This window comes from Thunnus albacares, chromosome 13 (genome assembly GCF_914725855.1).
Source record: "Thunnus albacares chromosome 13, fThuAlb1.1, whole genome shotgun sequence".
Taxonomy (NCBI): domain Eukaryota; kingdom Metazoa; phylum Chordata; class Actinopteri; order Scombriformes; family Scombridae; genus Thunnus; species Thunnus albacares.
Genome location: NC_058118.1, coordinates 21,749,449 through 21,770,211, shown reverse-complemented (window position 1 = coordinate 21,770,211; position 20,763 = coordinate 21,749,449). Strand labels below are relative to the sequence as shown.

Genomic DNA, 20,763 nt, shown 5'->3' with positions numbered 1-20,763 from the left:
ATTAGAGTCATAATCCAGTTTTAATGCTTACCAAGCATGCGCTTCCCACAACTGATGAATAATATACAAACGAAAGGCTAATGAATAATTTAAACTGGTAAGAATTCAGTGTACACCAGATTTGTTAAAGCAAACAAATGGACACATCAATTTTTTTTTCCCTTAGCAACACCTTGTTTTATTGTGAGAAAAAGTAAAAACATCTTTCATCTGATGATTTCTTCATAAAGACTATGTTGCTTATACATATAACAGAGTGAAATCTGACAAAAATAACGTCAAACAAAAATTTTCCTATATTCAAAGACATATTGCAATAGCTCGATGTTGATTTATGACGGTTCAATGACACTAGAGGTCAAAACAACATCAGACATTTGGGGATTTATGGATTTGTAGGTATAAAATCACTTGAAACTCAAGTGAAGCACATATGAAACTAAAGAAAAAAAAAAAGAGGAAAAATAAAAACAAAACCATACGCTAAACTTAGGTAATTGAATGGAACATTATTAAAAATATAAACTAAAATATTTTTTAACCAATCTGATGAAAAAGTAGAGATGACAGGAGACTGTTGAGAGATGGAAACTCCTCCAGCGAGCCACAGTTCCTCCTCTACAACACTTTGTATCTGCCTTTGCTCGTCGGCTGGTAGGAATTTTGCTGCAAAGAGAAAATGGGAGAAGAAGAAGAAAAAGAGCAATTAGCGACATTTTTCAAAGATATTTGCTGAATAACGACCTGTCATGTTTCTTGCTCTAAATATCTACTGTACTGGTTATTCATTTCAAGAAACAAAAAGATACTTACTAATCTGATGAGCTCCTCCTTGATTAGCCTTGTAATCTCCGTTTTGGCTTTCTGCACAGCCAGTTCATTTGCACCTTGAAAACAAACTCAACATTAATACAGAGTAAAAGCAATTCTATCAAACACAGGAAAAGAGTGTGAGCAGCGTTTTGAAAGTGTAAGAATTCATGAAAATCAACCCTGAAATTATCTTCCTGACACATACTTTCAATAGCCAGGTAGATCTTGCGTTCTCCCTCCTTGGGCTCTTTGCCTGGAGGGAAATAGGTTCCTCTGATGGTGATGGCGGCTTCAGAGTATTCACCGATCCTCTGCAGAGCTTCTTTTGACGTCACCTTCCACCTGGCAGTCTGGGAAAGAACAGAGGAAGCAAAGTTTTTTTTAAGACTTTAGTTGGATACTTTCTTTCTCCGTTTGCATTGTTTTCCATTAAAGTAGAAAACAGTTGGATGATATAAATTTCATTGACTTAAAAAAAAAAAAAAAGAAGCACATTTTGAATTTTTTCAAGACATGAAGACAAGAAAAAAACATACACACACACAGCACTGTTTCTAAAATACTTGCTACCTAAACAAAGTCTCCCAGCTTTAAGAAAAAAAGCCTAAAACTGTGAATAAACACAGATGACAGTCAAAAAATCGCAGCCCTGCGCCGTGTGCTGCTGACCTGGGGGAAGTCGTTGATCTCCAGCTCCTCCTCGTATCTCTTGACGGTCTCGGCCTGTTCAGCCGCCTGTCGCTCCTCCTCCAGCTTCTCCACAGGGGTGTAGTTCAGCTTGGCATTGATTTTCTCCGCCAGCTGCTCAGCAATGGTCTTGGCTGATACGGAAGGTGTCATGATGGTGCCGCCCCGCAGGATAGCGTTAGTGGCCTGCTGCATCACATCCTGCACAGAAAGAGAAAGCAAGTTTGACTTTATTTGGTACATGTGGGGAAATAACACGACACATCAAACACATCACAAACAGACCAGAAAAAAACAAAAAACAATATAAGAAACGTGAAATAAATGGCAGAAAATGACCTAAAGAAAAGAGGGAATAGGTGGAGATTTTGCCATTTTCACTTTAAACCATATAAAACAGAACTTAGTGTCACTTTTAATTAAGTTTATAGTTACTTGACCAACAACCTGATGGCAGTGACAACAGAAAGTTCACATTTTCTATTAATACTGGTATTTGAAAACTGTTTTTTTGTGTTAAATAGGAGAGAATATGTTCATACTAAGAACTTTCATTTTCAGTATTTGAGATATATTTAAATAAAAATGGTTAAAATGAATGAGTGAATTAAATTAATTAAATGTTTTTATATTGGCTCATGTCTAGGAGTAACCAGAGGTGGCTAATCTTTGTGATGTCAAAGTCTAAATGCTGGTGTCCAATTGACAAAAGGTCAATTTTCTGACTGACACACAACTCAATTTGAAGTCACTAAGTAGGGTATGTGATGATTTAGATTCCTCTCAGTCTTTGCGTTCCACACCCTGCAGTGAAACAGACACGATATAATATTTCATCTCTGTCCGTCGTACCTGAGCCTCAGCACCAAGGTTCTTCTGAGCGTTGATCTTGAGAGCCAACCTCTTGGCCATCTCCAGTTTCTGGATGTTTCCAGCAGACGTGGGGCCGAGGCCTGGCAGCCCTCCGGGGGCGGCTGTTGTGGCCGTAACTGCTCCCGCAGGACCGGTGGCCGCCCCGGGAGCAGACAGATCCTTCACCCTCTTCTTCGAGTTGAACATGCTTTCGATTTGCTCCTCAATCTGAGGAGGGGACAAGGTAGGGGAGATGATTGAGATGGGTTGGGAGGGTGACACAACTAATCAGTAATGATTATGTAATCGTAACCAGAAGGATGGCATACTTTAGATACCAACAAGTAAATACATTTTTGATGATCCAGTTTCATATGAATGTATGAAAATTAAAGTTCTACATTTTGTTCCACTAATATGTTGCAATGAAATGACAAACATAAAATGAACAGCGAAAATTCGACATCTCTTACATCCAGGGCTCCGTCCTCATCATCAGAGTCCTGCAGCCCGAGAGCAGCTTTTTGCAGCTTCTTTCTCTCGTTGGCCAGGGCGTGTTCTGTTTCGTCAAACTTGAAGCCTTTTCCTGAGAAGCCGCTGCTGCTCTTAATGGTCTTACCCTCCTGCAAGGATGAAAGAGCGAAGAAGAAAAAAAAAAAAAGAGGAAATGTAGATTTAACTCTCACATATGTGTTTCTAGATGTGTCTACTTGCTAATTGCGACACCACAGATTGAACCTATTTACCCTGATTAATTTCAGGTATTGATATCATTATTCTTAACAAATCATCTTAAATACAAAGCAAGTGATGATTGAATGATGAGTGAAATATAAGACAGCAAGCTAGAACTGTGGCGAAGTATAAAGACAGCTGGACTTTACAACAATGATTGAAACACAATTTAAGAAGACAACATTTACGTCAGTTAGTTTTCCAGCATCACAATAAATGATTTCTGGGTGATGACGTCCTTTAAATTTTCAGGAATTCAAACAGTTATATCCTGCTACCTCTAAGTGTGGCAGAGTGCAGCTTTAAGATTGAATGCAGGTTTGATGCACATACACTAAATGTTTCAGATCACCCTTTCTCTCATCTTACCGCTTTCTGTTGGTCTTTGAAGGAGGCCCAAAGCTGCTCCAGTTCAGGTGGGACAGGAGAGCCGGACAGCTCCAAGGCTTTGATGATATCGCCAGCATAGCGTACCTGATCCTCTGTGATGAAGGTGTAAGCATAGCCCTGGGAGAAGGAACAAGATACAGATGTTGCACACGTCAAGATTTAAACTCTAATAAAAGAAAAATTACAAGTAATTCCACAGGATTTCAGAATCAGAACCAAAAACACACTCAGCATAACACAGATTCAGCTTTAAATAGCTGACCTTGTTTCCAGCTCTGCCTGTGCGTCCTGCCCTGTGGACGTAGTCCTCATAGTGGTTTGGACAGTTGTAGTTGACCACCAGGATCAGCTGCTTGACGTCCAGGCCTCTGGCGGCCACCGAGGTGGCCACCATCAGACGACAAGCTCCGTTCTTGAAGTCGTTGATGATGCTGTCTCTGTCGTACTGGTCAATTCCTAAGATGAGCACAGGAAAGGAATATGAAAGACTAAACATGTCCATCGTAGAGAGCAGTCAACAGATGCTCTTCAGAATGGGTTATTTCCCAAGACAGGACAGGAATCAGAGCCTGTTTGACAGTGAAAATATTTATTCCCTGTGTAAATATGACCCATTACCTCCGTGCAGGGACATGCAGGGGTACGAGGCTTTCATCAGGTCTTTGAGAAGTCCGTCTGCGTGCTCCTGTTTGTCCACAAAGATGATGACTGAGCCCTTTTCCTGGTAGTGGCCAAGGATCTCCAGAAGCTTCAGGAACTTCTTGTCCTCATCAATCACCAACTACAGAAACAAATATGTAAAGAAACGGGAACAGGGAGACAATGAGAGATGCGAGGCCTAATTTGAACGGGATTATAAATATGAATCAGAAAAAAAAGACACACCAGCTAGCCCTTGTGTCTGTCTAGATACTGGACATAGTAACCAAATGTTGCCTTTCAAATGAATCCTTTCTAATAATATAGAGATGATTAGATGATTCACCACATGTTGTTCCACGTCAGAGCAGACCACACTGCGGCCTCCCACCTGGACCTCAAGGGGCTTTGACAGGATCCTACGAGCCAGCGCCTCCATGGCTCTGGGGAAGGTGGCAGAGAACATCACTGTCTGACGGTCTGGACGCACGTTGTCCACGATACGCATTACCTGGTAGAGGAACCAGACAACACCTGGAGGTTAGCGAATCCTTTAAACTAGTCCTTTAAACATTAGGTAACACAAGAAATTGGTAATTGGTTTAATTAGTATAAAAAATGATTTTTTTCCCCCCAAACTTTAATTTTTAATTAGTGCCAGATTTAGATATGGTAATGATGATACATCTGTGTGGCACCTACCTGCGGCTCGAAGCCCATGTCAAACATCCTGTCTGCTTCATCCAACACCACATACGTGACTCTGCGTAGGTTGGTGACACGACCTAAACACCAAGGAAGAGGAGCATGAGGAAAACAGTTAACTTTAAGAAAAGTCTGTCCTCACACGCATCCTGCCTTCTTCAAAACATATGAAACTAATCTTTCAAAACACAGAAAACCGTTTTCCATCTTGAGACTATCTGACATTACTTGAGAATAAAACAAAGGCATCCTAACTTCAGCACATTCCTCTAAGGACTACTTTCAAGTGGCCAGGGTTTCTTTTATTTGAAATTTTAAAATTATGTTCATTTTTTTTGGTTGTCTCTGATCTTGCGTACCATCTCATGCGCATGAGGGACCTGTAAAAGTCAGAAAACAGCCTCAAGATACAATACAAGAGATGGAGCCCCATCAAGCATTATCTGACCAAGCGCCTTTTCACCTACAAGGGAAACATATTACAGATTACCTCGCATGTGTGGAAACAATAAAACCCCTTCAATTATAATAACTGCTCAAAAAAGATTTACATAATGCATAATAACAGTGTCAGCAATTAAAACAACTACTTACTATTCTAAAAACATTTCCAGTATTTATTCACATTTTTATGCAAATGCTCGTTTCTGTACAGGGCTCTACACTGATATTTATCCTCGGAAGCCACATGAGCTCCTAATTAAAAATAATTAGGGAGACAGAGGATGTGTGGTCTGTGAAATCAACAGGAAAATCTCTCTGTGCTTTGAATCTCAAGATGCACATGTGTGCCTTTTAACTCTTTTTGGCAGTTTGAATCTATTCATGAGATTATATGCTTGTTAAACATCAACACTGTAGAACCCTGGTTGAGCATTCTGGCTACTCTTATCTAATATAATAAGTTACAGAGGCTGACCAACCAACATTCATATAACAGTACAGTCATCAAACATTTTGATCATCTGTGGCTTGTAGATTGAGGAACCGCGGAGGCAGCACCAGGTCCACCTACCTGTACTTGCCCTGATCTTCAGGAAACACATCAATCACTGTCTTGTAGATATGACTGATCCCAAAGGTGGTCAGATAATGTCAACAGTTTAGTAAGTGGTACTGACTTTGTTTATCATGTATTTTAAATCATACTAGAACATTTATTCCATGCAAGCTAATTAACAAAAGTCTCTCAAAGCATCATAAAAGCTTATCTGCATCCACTTATTATAGTGGTGTCCAAAACTCACCGCTGTTGGCTCCCAACATGTCAATCATTCTTCCAGGTGTGCACACGATGATCTCAGCTCCTCGCTTCAGCTCAGCAATCTGGAACAAATAACAACCACTGACATTAATGCAACGTTCAAAGATCAAATAGGACAGATGACCAAAAGACGCAGTGTTTACTTATTTGCGGACAATGTTATTCCATACAATTGAATTCACTTTTGCCAAGCTGGGGCTGCAACTAATAATCATTTTCATTATCGATTAATCAAGTTGTGACCATTGGTACACTTTCACGCTTGGTAGGGGACAATGAGGGGAGGGGTATTCAGTTTTTTGCCATCTGCAACCTCACTGCTAGATGCCACCAAATCTTACACACTGGTCCTTTAATTAATGGATTCAATGTTCCGTTTAAAAAACATAAAAAATAACCAGGAAAAGTCAAACTTTCGTGGGTGTTTGCTGACTAATATGGTGATGCTAGGGGACTGTTCAGTGTTACTAAGTGGTTGCTAGGGTATTCACATCAGTATTTAGCTTCATGACTGAGGCGTGGTGCCAGATAACTGTTTGTCATCACAGAAGAAAAGGAAAAGCATTTCCCTGTGTGATGTTTCTTTCCAAAAAGTTGTTGTGTATGTAGTGTACGCTTTAGACACTTAACTTTTCGTTCCCTTGTGGGAAATTTTGTGGGAACCACAAAGAGCAGAAACTCCACATTTAAAATAGAGATTTAAGAACTACACTCAGTGAGAATAGAAAAGAAACAAGAGAACATATTTCATATGTTCATATGAAGTTTCATAGTTTCATATTTGTGGCTTTTCTGCCAAGAGAGAATGAATGTGGAGTTGCTCTTTAACACAGTTAATGAAACTATGAATGGGTAAGAGCAGAAAAGGAAGAACAGGAACTTAAATAAGGGACATACAGTCCAGTTGCATGTGACAAATCACATAGCAAGCATAATGTTCTACAAAGGCCTTCTCATGAGATCATTTATCGGAGACTGTCCTGCACCATGACAATAACATAGTGTAATATTGTGCAGTATTTCCCTATATTTTGCTGCTGTGTTAGATGGACTTCAATTAAACAATCAGACCATCATAAGCCAATTAAAGCACTTTGGGAATAAAATGAGCAGGCAATTTCAGTGTGAGTGTGTTTACCTGTTCACTGATACCCGTGCCTCCATAAACACACACCACCCTGAGTCCCAGCGGTTTAGAGAACTTCTTGCACTCCTTGGTGATCTGCAGAGCCAACTCTCTGGTTGGAGTCATAATCACAGCTGTGGGAAAAGGAGCAAAACAGAATGAGGAAATATGTTTTGTATCTTTTGAACACTCTTTAACCAAGTCTTTGAAAAGAACAGGGATAGGACGTCGCAACTTAAATTTAAAACCACTTAAGTTATTCCAATTTTACATTTTAATATGCTCAAAAGACAACAGACCACATTTTATTAAATGTTCAAGTGAAAAAGAAAGTATAAAATGATCTGTTCCTTACAGATGGGTCCCTCAGCCTCCTCCAGGGGCCTCTGGTCCATGATGTGTCGGAACATGGGCAGCAGGAAAGCTATGGTTTTCCCGCTGCCGGTCTTAGCAATGCCGATGAGGTCTCGGCCCGACATGATGGCAGGGATGGCCTGGGCCTGAATGGGGGTGGGCTTCTCGTAGCTGTGCCTGGGGGAAAAAAAACAGTATGACGATATGTTGAACATTTGACATAATTATAAAGAATCTATAAGTGATTTAACAATCTGAAACACTTTTTTGGCAGACTTGGGAGGGAAAAATGCTTTTTTTTTTTAGTTTTCTATACATTTCAAAGGGCAGACTATTTCAAATTGGATATGAGCGGTTAGAATCTTATAGGCCAGCAGATCTTCAGAAATTCTCCTTATTTGTATGAAGATAAAATGACACAAACACACTGGGCAAATACTTCGTTAATAGTGTTTTAACAAAGATATTTCTCAACACTGCTGCGTCATATCCAGCTGAATGTGAATGAACGTGTATTTCACATAACAAAAGGGAAGCTGTTCTCTGCGCATGAATCTAAATCAGCTATTAACCTATTTATACATAAGCTGACTGCAGTCTTTCTGAATTTTCCCATTGGCAGGATATTAGCATAATTACTATATTGCCCAAAGGAAGTTGCCCAGTTCATCACATTACTGTCACTCTCAGTCAGACTCACTTCTTCAGAGCGTTGAGGATCTTCATAGACACCCCACACTGCACCCAGGTCTTGATGGGTTTGGGAGAGCCCTTCCCTTTAACGGTAATGCCCTCCAGTTCCAACCGGTACGCATTCACATCTGAATTGATTAAACAGTCACACAGAAGTGTTAGACAAGTAGTTAAGGGTTACAAAGAGATATATTCTGTGCTAAAATGCAGTAATAAAACTTTACCAAGGAAATAAATATATGCGTGTACAGTATTTGCCAGGTTTATTTCTGGAAACAAGTGCAATATTATATGTTGATTTCTAGCTGATTGTCATGGTATAACTGACATCATCATCTATTCCAAATATTCTGTTTACTGACCTTCTGGAGTCATCCTGGCGAGCTCAGGCACCTCCACATAGAAGTTTTTGCGGTATGACTCGTACTGGATCTTCCCGTGGTCAACGGGCTCCAGGATCTTCCTCTGTTTGGTCTGGAAGCCTGTCAGAGCTGTCTGCAGATCCACCTCCTCCTCCTCTGATGAGTACTGTCACACACATCAGTCAGGTTTTAGATAGTTATCAGTTTTATCCTTCAGAAAGGCCATCGGTATTGAATAATTGCAGGTGAATGTACGACTTCCTTCACAAACAAAACATTTATGGGGAAAAAAAACTCACCTCCATAGCATCCTGGTCATTCTCCATCAGCTCACCCTTCTTCTTGTGAGTGTGTGGCCCTTTCTTTGTTTTAACGACTGTCACGACTTTGGTTACTGTCATGGCTCCCTTCTGTTGAAGACGGAAAGAACATACATATCACCCGGAAAAACAGAGGAGGAAAACATCCACGAAGACAACATCTAGTGCAACACTAGTACTAATGTTAAACTGATGTTGAAAACCAACATTGGACAATAAAAATGACATAATACCAAAAATGGGGCGTCCATTCTGATTTCCAATTAGTGATTTTACTTATCTGTACATTTTTTTTACTGTTGTAAAAATAGTACTTTATTGTTTGTGTCAACAGTAATTCAGGTGGATGGGAGGTGGTTGTCAATGCTGTGTTTACCACTAGTATCAATCTGATATATACTCATACATTATTTAAACCCCCTTTCATGATTACCAGCTAGTTATGGCAGAGGGTGAAACTGTCCTTTAACACAGTTTCAAAATAATGTTTCATAACTCTGACAGCAGTAAACATCAGATGATTTGGCTCCAGGCTAAAGTGAAGCAGAACTCACCTTATCATTTCCTTTCATGCCTCCCATGTTGAACTTCTTCACCTCCTGTTTGACCTCCTCCATGTAGGCGTCCAGAGGATCCACGTCGTCCTCCTCATTCTGCTGCTCCATGGCAGTCTCCTGCTCTTTCTCACCCTCCTCTCTCTTCTCCTCCTTAATCTCCTTCTCTTTCCTATCCCCCTTCCCATCCCCATCTTCATCGTCGTCTGCCTCCATTGGAGCTGACCCATCCTCATCATCATCTGAAAGGAAGAGTCAATTAAGTTACCTTGGCTCACTTACAGCCGGGCACATTTAAATAAAAGTGTTGCTGAATATATTTAACATTGCTTCCTCACCATCATCATCCTCCAGGCTCCATTTCTTGCCCTGTTTCATCTCCTCCAGTTCTTTCTTGATCTCTCCGATGTTTTCGATAGCCTTCTTTCTCTGCTCCTCTCTCCACTTTTCCACCCTCTCCTTCCTCTTCCTCATCTCCTCCTCCAGCTTGTTCTGGTCAAAGTCTTGCTACATTGACACAAAGGAAAAACCACAAATCAGCAGCAATAAGCAAAGTTTTTTGTTTGTTTTCAGTGACTAATGTTATGTCTTTTATCAAAATCTTATTTACTCTATATTCGTCCCATTTCCCATCTGCTATGTGGTGACCTTTTAGAGGTGAGCATGAACTGCATTCATGGAACTTACATCCTCAACCTTCTCATCTTCTTTCTCCTCTTTAGTCTTTTTCTTCTCAGATAAAGGATCAAGAACGTCTTTCTCCTTGCTCCTTGACCTGTTGGGATTTAAAAAAAAAAAAAAAAAAAAACATGAGAAAAAAAGAAGCATGTTGAAATTTCCCTTGTGAGTTATTGAAAGGTATTGTGAACTCTGATGTAAGCAGTGTGCTTCCAACAACGTGCTTGTCGGATCAACAAAAGTTTTCAACGTCGGAATTGGAAGGAGTTATGTATTGAGATTATTATTAAAGAAGCCTCACTTTTCATCTGTTCTCCTGCTCTTGCTGGGGCTGCCAGATCGGGACCTCCTGGCCCGGCTCCTGCTACCCGACCTCCTCCTTTCTCGGCTTCTGGACCTCCTCCTGTCTCTGCTCCTGGAGCGTCTGGACCACAAAAAGCATTACAAGAAATCACAATCACAGGATAGAGTTAACAGTTTTCTTGCAGTTCTCAGGCTTTCGACAATTATAACACCTTGAACCATCAATTTATTGAGCATGTGTTAACAGATGAAACAACAGACCTTTCTAAAAACAAACTTTACGTGTCTTCGTGTCAGTGTCTTTAGTGATTGAATAGTTCTTTTGGGTATAAATCATGTTGCAGGTAAAGAAAGCACCTGCTTCTGGTGATACAGCAGCAACATGATCTTCTTCATCCTTCTCTTTGGTCTTATTGGGCACTTTTGGTATTACACAACTCAATTATTGATGAGCTGTACTATGCCATGGGAAAGTAAAAAGATGCCCAAGGGTTACTCAGAGATAATATCTGTGTTGAAGAAACTGTTGAGTGAAGAATAAGTGGTCTGAGATCTTGTGGATGTGGCTTATGTAGACCAAAAAGAGAATTAAGTCCTCTTTACAGCTGTAAAGTTGATCCTGTACAGCACAGAATCAACTTCAAAATTCTGCTGATAGTCTATAAAGCACTTAATGGTTTGGCTCCCCAGTATATTATTGACCTGCTCACCGACTACAGTCCAACCAGACCCTTCATGTCCACTGGTAGTTGTCATCTAACTTACCAAACTAACCCAGAATAAGATCCAGGTCTTCAGAAGGAGCTTTTACTTACTTTGGTCCTGCTCTCTGGAACTAACTACCAGATAAACCTGCAATCAGTCACTGTTTCCACGTTTAAAAGAAAACTTAAAACCTTTCTGTTTTCTCAGGCGCATGACTAGATAATTTCTTACCTGAGTGTGTATGGCTGGACAACTGTTATTGAACTTTTATAATATTTTTATTTTTTGTTTGTGAGAATGTGTGTGTGCTTGACTTAGTGTGTATTTTTAATTGTTTTTTTCTGTGTTTTTAAACTTTGCTTAATAATGTTGATCAATTGCTTTTATGCTGATGTTAAGCACCTTGAACAGCAATTGTGTATGAAAGGTGCTACACAAATAAAACTGACTTTACCTTTAAGTTATAATAACTGTGAATACAAATAGACCGTAATCCACTTGGCAATTGGAAAACTCACCTGGCTCGCTTTCTGTCTCTGGACCGAGACCGGCGGCGGTCCCGGCTCCGTGACCTCTCCCTCCTGCTTCGGTCCCGGTCGTCTTTCTTGGAGCGTTTGTCCGGGGAGCGACTCTTTGATCGGCTACCTGACCGTCCCCGAGACGCGGAGCGTTTCCTGTAGTGTCTGAGGGAACAAACACCAGAATAATCATGTAGCTGACAAACGGTAGATGCAAAATTTTGTTGTTTAAACAAATAAGCCACATTTCAAAGCTATATGTGATTAACTCTTGTTTGATTTGCATTAACGTTTGGACGTGTTAGCTAGCATGCTAATGTTAGCCATCGAAATTAACATGTAAAGTCTTCGAGGACAGAAACAGAAAATTAAACCAAAAGATTCTGACATACCTCGACTCACGCCCCATTGATATTCCACGAAGTTTGGCGTTATAAAAAGTCAAATTAGTTCACAATTAATAACGACACTAGTGCGTCTGCTTCATGGACGGTTGTTTGTGTCTTTGAACCTGCACGTCAGAAACCTGCGACACTACGTTTTAAAAAAAAAAACTTGCGTCAATTCCGTAGTGCGCCGCCCAGTGGTGGGAGGTCAGATAGACAGGAATATGAGAATATGAACACATTTGGACCACAAACCTTTTTAAATAGGATCTTGTAGTACTGACTTTGTATTATATTTAGTATATATATATATAATTTTAATATTTAATAACAGTGGTGGAATGTACTAAGTACAATTAACTCAGGCACTGTGCATTAACCCTTGAACAGTAGCTACATATTACATATTTATTTTGTTTAAAATACAAAATGTGTAATACATTTCACTCATTGCTGTATATTTGATTAGGCTGTATATACTGTACATACATAAGAAATCAGACTTTACAACAAGAACTGTGACAACAGGACAAAACAGCTGTGAAGGCACACCACTGTAATCTCCACCCCACACACTCCTCCATTCTGTGAATATGTATGTATATGTGTGTATATGCATATGTACTATATGCATATGTGTATGTGTGTGTATGTGTATACATAGATATACAGTGTATGTATGTATGTATGTATGATGCCAGTCAGAGGTTTGGACATATTTTCTCATTCAAGTGTGTGACACTACCACATATTTAATTTGTTTTGGATTAATTACTGCACCTTTATAACATATACATATATATCTATAATTACATCAACCAGAACTAATTATATAATTACAAAAGAACAAAAAGAAAATGATAATATATGTACATTACATGGGGATAAAACAGACACATTAAGAAAAACATTCAATATATAAAACATCATCCAACAAATCTTAAAATGTTCTAGGGGATAAAAATTTATTATTTATTATTTTATTTATTTGTAGGTGAATGCAGTTTCTCCCACTTCTCTATTCATATAAGTGATATCCAAACTAATGCATTCTTGTGAACTGGTATGGTATCCCATATTTCTAAGTCTTAAAAGTGATGATAAATAAAGGCTTATTTAGGATTATAAATAAATAAAAACAAGACAGTGCTGTTCCCTTCAAGTGGAACATGATGTCCACTCCACTCTCTCATCGAAGATGATGGGTTCAAAAACTGTCACCCGTAATAAATCTAACAGAGCTGTGATACACAGCATCAACACAGCAGGGGTTTGAGGTTATGGGCAGCAGCATCTGTTGTCCAGGGACAACAGATGAAAAAAAAGCCTTTTGACTTATTCTAGTGCTTTTGCAATGTTTATTAATGTGCCCTGTCTCTGGTAAATAAATCAATAAATTCAATAAAATAAATATTGCACATTAAGAAGGTGAGTCAAAACAGGGTGTGTCACACAAGTAGTATTTATTTGGTATGAACTGTCCGGTAATTCATTCCTGTGTATGTCTTTAAGCAGAGACTCTTTACATCATTTCAACACTAAATTTGTTACTGAAGTTCAACTACATCAGATATGATAAGAGCCATTAAAAACAGTTATTCTGTAAACATTATCGAAAAAAAAAAACAATCAAGTAATTCAGACAAGTCTTAGGATAAATCACACCAATCCATTTACATGAGAAAAAATATTCACATTAATAAATTAATTTGGATGAAATTAAAACGGAGGAGCGAGAAAATAACAGCACAGAAATAGAGTATACATACGTATTTATATATATAAAGTATGTATGAATGAGGCTTGAACAAAGCAAAGCGGGACATGTCACCAGAATTACTCGAAAAACAAAATAAAACTCCCACTGCCTCGCACTGAACTGCAGTGACAGTACCTTCCAGTGAAACCCAAAACATTCCCATTAATCACACATTACACGTACATATATGATGAAGTTTACTGCGTTTGTAAGCTCATAGCCGTGCAAAATATACACTCCACATTCAAGGACGAAATGCTTCTTCTTACTTCACGACTTTAAACGAAGGAGGAAAACTCGTTCGTGATATAGGTGGACCCTTTCTGAACACTGGATGACAGATCACGACAGAAAATATAACTTTAAGCACTGCCTAAGAGGAAATCTGTCACAACACAAACAAAACGTGATTCATATCCACCGATTAACAGAGAGTTCAAGTTTTTAAAGACACCAATTAGAGCCAGCAGGAACTGACTTCTGTTGCTCTATTGAAAAAGTTCAGTTTTTCAGTTGATGCACTACAAATCTACAAAAAAATGTTCTTAAATACTCAAACTATTGTTTTAATCCTTAAATAACCAGAAGGCTGGAGGGTCAAGTGTGTAACTGTCCCTCATGTATTATATTCTCAAATTAACTAGCATCAAGATTGATGTGATTGAAGAAAGTTTACTATTTGCAATCCATTCATACTCATTTATTTCATTTATCCAGAGTAGTTTCACCCTCTCTAGCCTTCTGTGTCACCCCTGTGTCAAGATAGAAGACCGCAATCAAAGCTGTTGATCTCAGTTTTATTTTTATATTCAGTTGTCAGCACTTTCCGGTAGACCTTCACGGATCTCACGGCTGTTTCAACTAAAATTAGATCGATAATGTGTTAAATAAATGCTAACTGCCGGGCTGTCTCTGCATTTCCTTCATGAACTTCTTGTTCTGGACAGAAAGTTTTAAAAGGTGACTGTGCAGCCATGTTGGAGGTCCTTGTGCAGCTGTGGCTTATGGCAGAGAGAAGGGCTAAATGTGAAAAATGTAACCACAGAATTCACAAAAGAACAAACACTTCAAACTTAAAAAGGCAAAATCCTGAGAATGAAGTCAGAAATCCAATTTTCAGAATATTGAAACTGATCTCAGAACACTTTTTTTTTTTTTTTTTTTTTTAAAATGGCCCTAATCCTCTTCTGTAATGAATCCTTTGTTAACAGGAAACTTGTTGTTGGACCTCCATGCTGACACCCAGTGGTTCGATAGCTGCCATTTGTGACACAATTGCAAAGCCTCAATGCAGCCTACAGCTCGGTGGGCAGACGTTGTAACAAATCAGCAGAGGCGATGGTAATCTGTATGAGGGAAAAGGGAGCCACCTGCTTCTGTCGGTTCTGATGATACTCTGTCTTAAGCCCTCTGCTTAATTTGATCATCAGCTGTCAATCATAATGGATCAAGAACCTCAATAAACCTCTTCACTCCAAGGTCACGGTCAGTTCATTTACACCTCAGTCAATTCAGGAGCTGGATTATTTACAAAAATCATAAACTGGGTAAGTTTAGATCCAGGATTTGAATGTCATGAACTGATGAAATGCACTGACCCCCAACTCTGCCTGCCTGATGCACCGCAGGGCTGACTCACATGACAAAAAGGCATTCATATAGATGTATACTAGCAGTTTTCATCACTTTACCGGCAGATTTGGTTTCACTGCAGCCCCACAAAAGAGACAGACACTAGCTGAGAACATGACACCCTGCCCAGCTTATGCACTATCTTTGGAAATCATTAGTATTTAGAAGCACTCAAGGCTGAGTGATAACCGTTGTCTGATTTAAGTGAAATATGAACAGTTTGTGTTGTCTTTTTTTACAAAATTCTGTTGTTTAAAGCAAGGCTGTGTCATGTTTAACCTCACATTCTTCCTCTTACAAATAAAAAAAGCTGTATTCATAAGAAATAAAACACATCGTTGGTCAGTTCAATACACTCAGCGGTTATGCAGCTATTACTTGGTCTGATGTGACCGTTAGCTTATAGTGGCTAATGCTATTTCTCTGTAACAGGTTTTAGTGAGTGACTGTGCTGACTATATGAGTTTGCTGTTCAGTTTTATAACTAATGATCCAAGTTGTTAACATTTTTGTTTTATATGCAAAGAGTTTTTTTTTGATGTAATGCTGTGGAGGACAGTCCACTGCATTGAACATCAGTTGGATTATTTTCTATGTGATCTGTAATATATTTGCCCACAGCTGTAGACTTGAGACTCGGACTTGGATGCTGCGAGACTCGACTTTTACCTTTTGGAGCGCTGCCAAACTGGTCGGAATATTTAATATCATAATGGAGATGTGCACAACGCAATATCTCTATAACCTTTGCCATATTGTAATATGCATCCATATTGGAATTTCTTTTAGTTCAGAGACATCGCCCAGCCCTTGGGGAGTTCCAGTGTTTCCTGTTCATAAGTCAAATTGAATCTGTGGCTGCCCAATGTAATGTCAAACTGATAAAGTACCGTACTGTTGTATGAACCGTACTTCGGTATGACATTTACCATTTTCTGTTTTAGACCGGACAAAAGAATATCTCCCAGCACAATAAATGCCACCGTACATTCTTCACACACAAACACATACAGTCATTCTGTTTCTCAGCTTCTGCCCAGAGTAAAAGTAACATGAAGATCTGTAACAAACACTGGACTCTCTGGTCACATGAAGCTTTCGTAGAATCCTGAAGCGCTGAAGTAATGAGCACAAGTCCTGCTGACGCGCGAACCTGATCATGAAGGCAGCAAGGATTCATTTCCAGACCGTCAAAAACAAACCCACGTCAGCCGACGCGGATGAACATGCCTTGTTGTGTTGGGAGGCAGAGGGAGGGGACAACAAGGAGAGGGGCGGGGTTACTGAGGTCCTGCTGGTCCATCAGGGAGTCTCTGAACCAATGAGCAGCAGGATCTCATGAGAAAGGATGAAGGTGAAGAAGTAAACGCAGAGGTCGGCGAAGACGTCGCCCATCCTCCTGTAGGTGTCCATGGAGCGGTTGATGACCTCAGCGGGGATGCCGGAGAGCAACAGGGCAGCAGTGAGCACAGTGGTCTTGGTCTTTTTCTCTACCTGGAAAGACAGGAGTATATGAAAAAACACTGTGATTGTATGGCTGCAAATAATTATTACTTTCTCAGTTTTGCCCATCACAAGCTCTGCATTATTCAGTTTACAATTCTATAATTGAGAGAAATGCAGAAAATATTCACATTTGAGAAGCTGGAGACAGCAAATATTTGGCTTTTTTTCTATATATATATGACTAAAGACCCATTATAGTTCTATAGTCATTCATCTACATTGATAACACAAGTAATATATTGTTTAATATAACTATTAAACAATATATTACTTGTGGTTTCAATCTTCTTATCTCTCAGCATGAATAAGCATATTTCCCAAAATGTTTATATTCTTTTAATTGATTAAGCTATAATTGTTGTCAGCTATTTTTCTCTTGATCAAATAATCCGTCCATCGCTGGTATGAATAAAAGCTGCAGCTGGTAACTATCATGTTTAAATAAAGTGTTTGTATAATTAAAAATAATACGTCTATGAGCCTACATCACTCCCCAGGTTGCAGTGATTTCATTGATATTCACTGTGGGTGTGGCCAGTAATGATATGGTTGTGGCTACCGAGACCTGGCTGTCAGCCATAGCATAAGAAAGTCACAACAACAGAAATGGGTCATATGTGGAAGGAAGCCAACTTTTGTCAAAAGTAATGCCAAAATAATATCAAATCTGACACTTACAAAGTGGCTGCTGACATCAATCGTTACAAAATAATTCTTCTTGAAAAGTATGTGTCAAGTATTCTGAAACTGCATTCACACTGTCTGCATGTTATTTACATTCTGTGTATACAGTATGTGTAGATACAGTATTTTCATCTGTAAAAAAATGGGAAAGAGGTTGTAAAAACTATCTAGAGCAAACTCACCTTTGGAAAGTATTTGGACAACCCCATGTAGGCCAGTTCGAGAGTCAGAAATGGAGCAAATATTGACTAGAATGAAAGAATACGAGAGTCACATCACCATAGCAACGTCATGTCTCTGGTAGTAAGATGCATTATTACAGAGACATCAACATTAATGTAATATTACCACAAAATAAATATCTGACACAAAAGGTATTACGTATAACCTCTATAATTCACATGCAATGTCAAAACCTGCAATCTATGTGTGGCATATTGGTTAGCTGAGCTCGTAGTTGTGAAAGCTCATCGTTAACGTGTAAAATGACCAAAGAGCAAATCTCACAGAAACACAGCGGCTATAGTGAGTCTCACCAGATACTTGCAGACGAAAACCCTGACAAAAATAGCGAGGAGGATGCTGCCGATGAGCCTGAAGACTCTGAAGGGATCAAACTCCTCTGTATCAGACCCTCCGTCCTGGACCGGCTTCTCATTGGCCAGCTGACCCCGCAGTTTCATGGCATCGTCAAAACGGGACAGGTACTTATGGAGGCCTCGGCGCGGGGAGCCGCTGAGGTCATCTGACACCCGCTCCCCCCTGGGTCTCTGTCGGATCCCTCCGATGTCGTCATCCAGAGTACTGCCGAGCGGCTCGCCGAGGTCTGGCAGAGGCGAGCCCCTCCTCTCCGGGGTGGCGCTACGGGAGTGGCTGCCAAGTACCGAAGCCTCCGACAGGAAGGGAGATGGTCTCGGGGAAGATGAGGATGGTGACCACGTCTCTGTCCTGTCGAGATCGAGGTGGAAGCGGGGTTCTGTTGGACGCCGGGATGCTCCCGCTGAGGATGTAAGACAACATCAGTGACATCACATTTAATTAATGCTGAAAGGATTAGTCCATTAATTAAGTGAGTAAGTGAGTAATTAAGTTATTATCTGGTTTCAGTTTCAGTTAGCTGATTAGTTACCAACTATTAAATTAATCACCAACTATTTGATAATCGATTAATCATTTTGAGTCATTTTTTAAGAAGAAAATGTCCAAATTCTCAGATTCCAGCTTCTCAAATGTGAACATTTTCTAGTTTATTTTATCTTCTGTGATTTTGGGAAACAGTGATAAACATTTTTTCATTTTTTTCACATTTTATAGACCAAACAACTTATCGATTACTCAAGAAAATAATTGACAGATTATTTGATAATGAAAGTAACTGTTAGTTGCAGCCCCATAAGCTACTCATGTATTATCACACTTAACAAGCCTAAATGGACACTTTAAACATTACCTTTTGTTGCTCTTACAGTAGCTGTCAAACATCTGGCATTGATCCTTGCAAGCGTGAAATCGGGGCTGAAACTAATTCTTTATTTCCATATTGATTCATATGCTGATTATTTTCAGGATGAATACATTGAGTTTAAAAAATGTCAGAGAATAGTGAAAAATAGCCATCACACTTTGTCAGAGCCCAAGATCACGTGTCCAATTCACTTGTTTTGTCTGACCAACAGTCCAAAGCTCAACAATATTGAATTTGCTACCACAGACAGAATTAAACCAACAAATATTTACATTTTAGAAGCTGGAACCAGTACATGTGGCATTTTGCTTAAAAATTACTGCAATTAGCAAAACTCCCTATTTGGTGGAGCTGTTAACAACTCATAGACATCTGAAATGTGACCCTGACTACACACTGCTTTTTGTAAGACGTCAAGTAAGCCAAAAAGGTTGGAAACCACTGGTTTCTTCTTTAACAAAGCTTATTATATTATCCATTGTGTCAAATCTGCATCTGAACAATAACTAGAACTGTCAAATAAATGTAGTGGAGTAGAAAATACAATATTTCCCTCTGAAATGTAGTGGTGTGGAAGTATAAAGTAGCATAAAATGGAAATACGCAAGTAAAGTGCAAGTACATAAAGACGGTGCTTAGGTACAGTACTTGAGTAAATGTACTTAGTTACTTCCCACCACTGCTGCAGTTAGGATCAGGTGGTTGCTGGTTACTTCTATTTATTCATTTGTATGAATATGATTAGTGATGATGTAACGTTATAACGTGAAGCAGGTAAAAGTCAGACAGTTACCGTTGTTTTCAGACTCGTTTTTGGAGAAACCCACGATCCTGTTCATCCTGTCCTCTGAATTCATCAGCAGCTTTCTCCTCCGGATCTCTGCTCTCCTCTGCGCCGCGGACAGCGAGCCCGTCTTCTCCTCTCCGGCCTCCCCAGACTCCATGTTGAAATAAATATATAAATTAGCCTCAACTACAACGTATAGATTCACAGTACATTCAAAACACAACACAAACAGCCTCAGGTCTGTGTGTTAAACGGTAGCGGTAAACATGACGGAGTGGACCCGAACGAGCGTTGTCTGAGTAGAGGACGCACGGCGATGATATCACCTCTGGGAAAGAAAGGACGCACAGCGATGATGTCACCTCTGAGAATGACAAAGACGTTTTGTATGTTTTTTTCAGCCCTCAGCGCTGACTTGCAGGAAACAGACGCCTTAGGGATACATTAACAATTTGATTTACAATTTCTACAATTTACTTGCTGTAATCATTTCCTCCTGTTCATACTGACCATAAGAAAATCCCTTTATCATGTACTTACAATGTAAGTGATGGGAGAAAAATCCAAAGCCCTCATTTTATACAAAAAAATGTATTTAAAAGTTTATTTGAAGCTAGAATGAGGCTTTAGCCATCAAAAATAGTCAATATATTTCAAAGATACTGTCTTTTCACTGCCAGATTCCCACTTTTTTGTTACAATCCTCCATTTAAACAGAAGATTCAGTTCAATCAATAATCAGATTCACTCTAAAGATTTTTTTTTTTTTAAAGAGTAGAGTTTTAAAGAGTGTTTTTATCTTTTTCATCTCTCTCTCAACTGAAACCAACAGTTGAGGCCTCATGT

The 20,763-nt window shown here is 39.4% G+C and overlaps 2 protein-coding genes across 2 annotated transcripts; both read right to left on the bottom strand.

The window, feature by feature from the left end:
• Positions 1–159: 159 nt before the first annotated feature.
• ddx46 (DEAD (Asp-Glu-Ala-Asp) box polypeptide 46) lies at positions 160–12,230 on the bottom strand. The gene is made up of 23 exons (XM_044369569.1): positions 12,091–12,230; positions 11,699–11,863; positions 10,474–10,596; positions 10,182–10,269; positions 9,833–10,001; positions 9,495–9,736; positions 8,920–9,030; positions 8,621–8,786; positions 8,266–8,386; positions 7,567–7,742; positions 7,224–7,345; positions 6,069–6,147; positions 4,819–4,901; positions 4,463–4,627; positions 4,096–4,258; positions 3,740–3,933; positions 3,457–3,594; positions 2,826–2,975; positions 2,353–2,580; positions 1,483–1,701; positions 1,019–1,163; positions 814–887; positions 160–666 (listed from the first exon to the last, which is right to left on the bottom strand). The coding sequence occupies exons 1-23, from the start codon at positions 12,105–12,107 to the stop codon at positions 619–621; spliced, it is 3,186 nt and encodes a 1,061-aa protein (XP_044225504.1). The 5' UTR covers positions 12,108–12,230; the 3' UTR covers positions 160–618.
• A 1,300-nt stretch (positions 12,231–13,530) lies between these two features.
• camlg (calcium modulating ligand) lies at positions 13,531–20,265 on the bottom strand. The gene is made up of 4 exons (XM_044369570.1): positions 19,924–20,265; positions 18,202–18,665; positions 17,848–17,913; positions 13,531–16,969 (listed from the first exon to the last, which is right to left on the bottom strand). Exons 1-4 carry the CDS (start codon positions 20,072–20,074, stop codon positions 16,778–16,780), a joined length of 873 nt encoding a protein of 290 aa, XP_044225505.1. The 5' UTR covers positions 20,075–20,265; the 3' UTR covers positions 13,531–16,777.
• Positions 20,266–20,763: the final 498 nt, after the last annotated feature.

Bases quoted from the DNA above. Each gene is read 5' to 3' on its own strand.
- ddx46 (XM_044369569.1), bottom strand. The intron at 9,031-9,494 runs GTGAGTTCTGCT...CGTCTTCAACAG, and splicing joins GCATGAAAGGAAATGATAAG to AAGGGAGCCATGACAGTAAC. The intron at 3,595-3,739 runs GTCAGCTATTTA...TCCTTCTCCCAG, and splicing joins CAGGCAGAGCTGGAAACAAG to GGCTATGCTTACACCTTCAT.
- camlg (XM_044369570.1), bottom strand. From the start codon at position 20,074: ATGGAGTCTGGGGAGGCCGGAGAGGAGAAGACGGGCTCGCTGTCCGCG. The intron at 17,914-18,201 runs GTGAGACTCACT...CTTTCATTCTAG, and splicing joins TTTTCGTCTGCAAGTATCTG to TCAATATTTGCTCCATTTCT. The intron at 16,970-17,847 runs GTGAGTTTGCTC...CTGTCTTTCCAG, and splicing joins TGTCCAAATACTTTCCAAAG to GTAGAGAAAAAGACCAAGAC.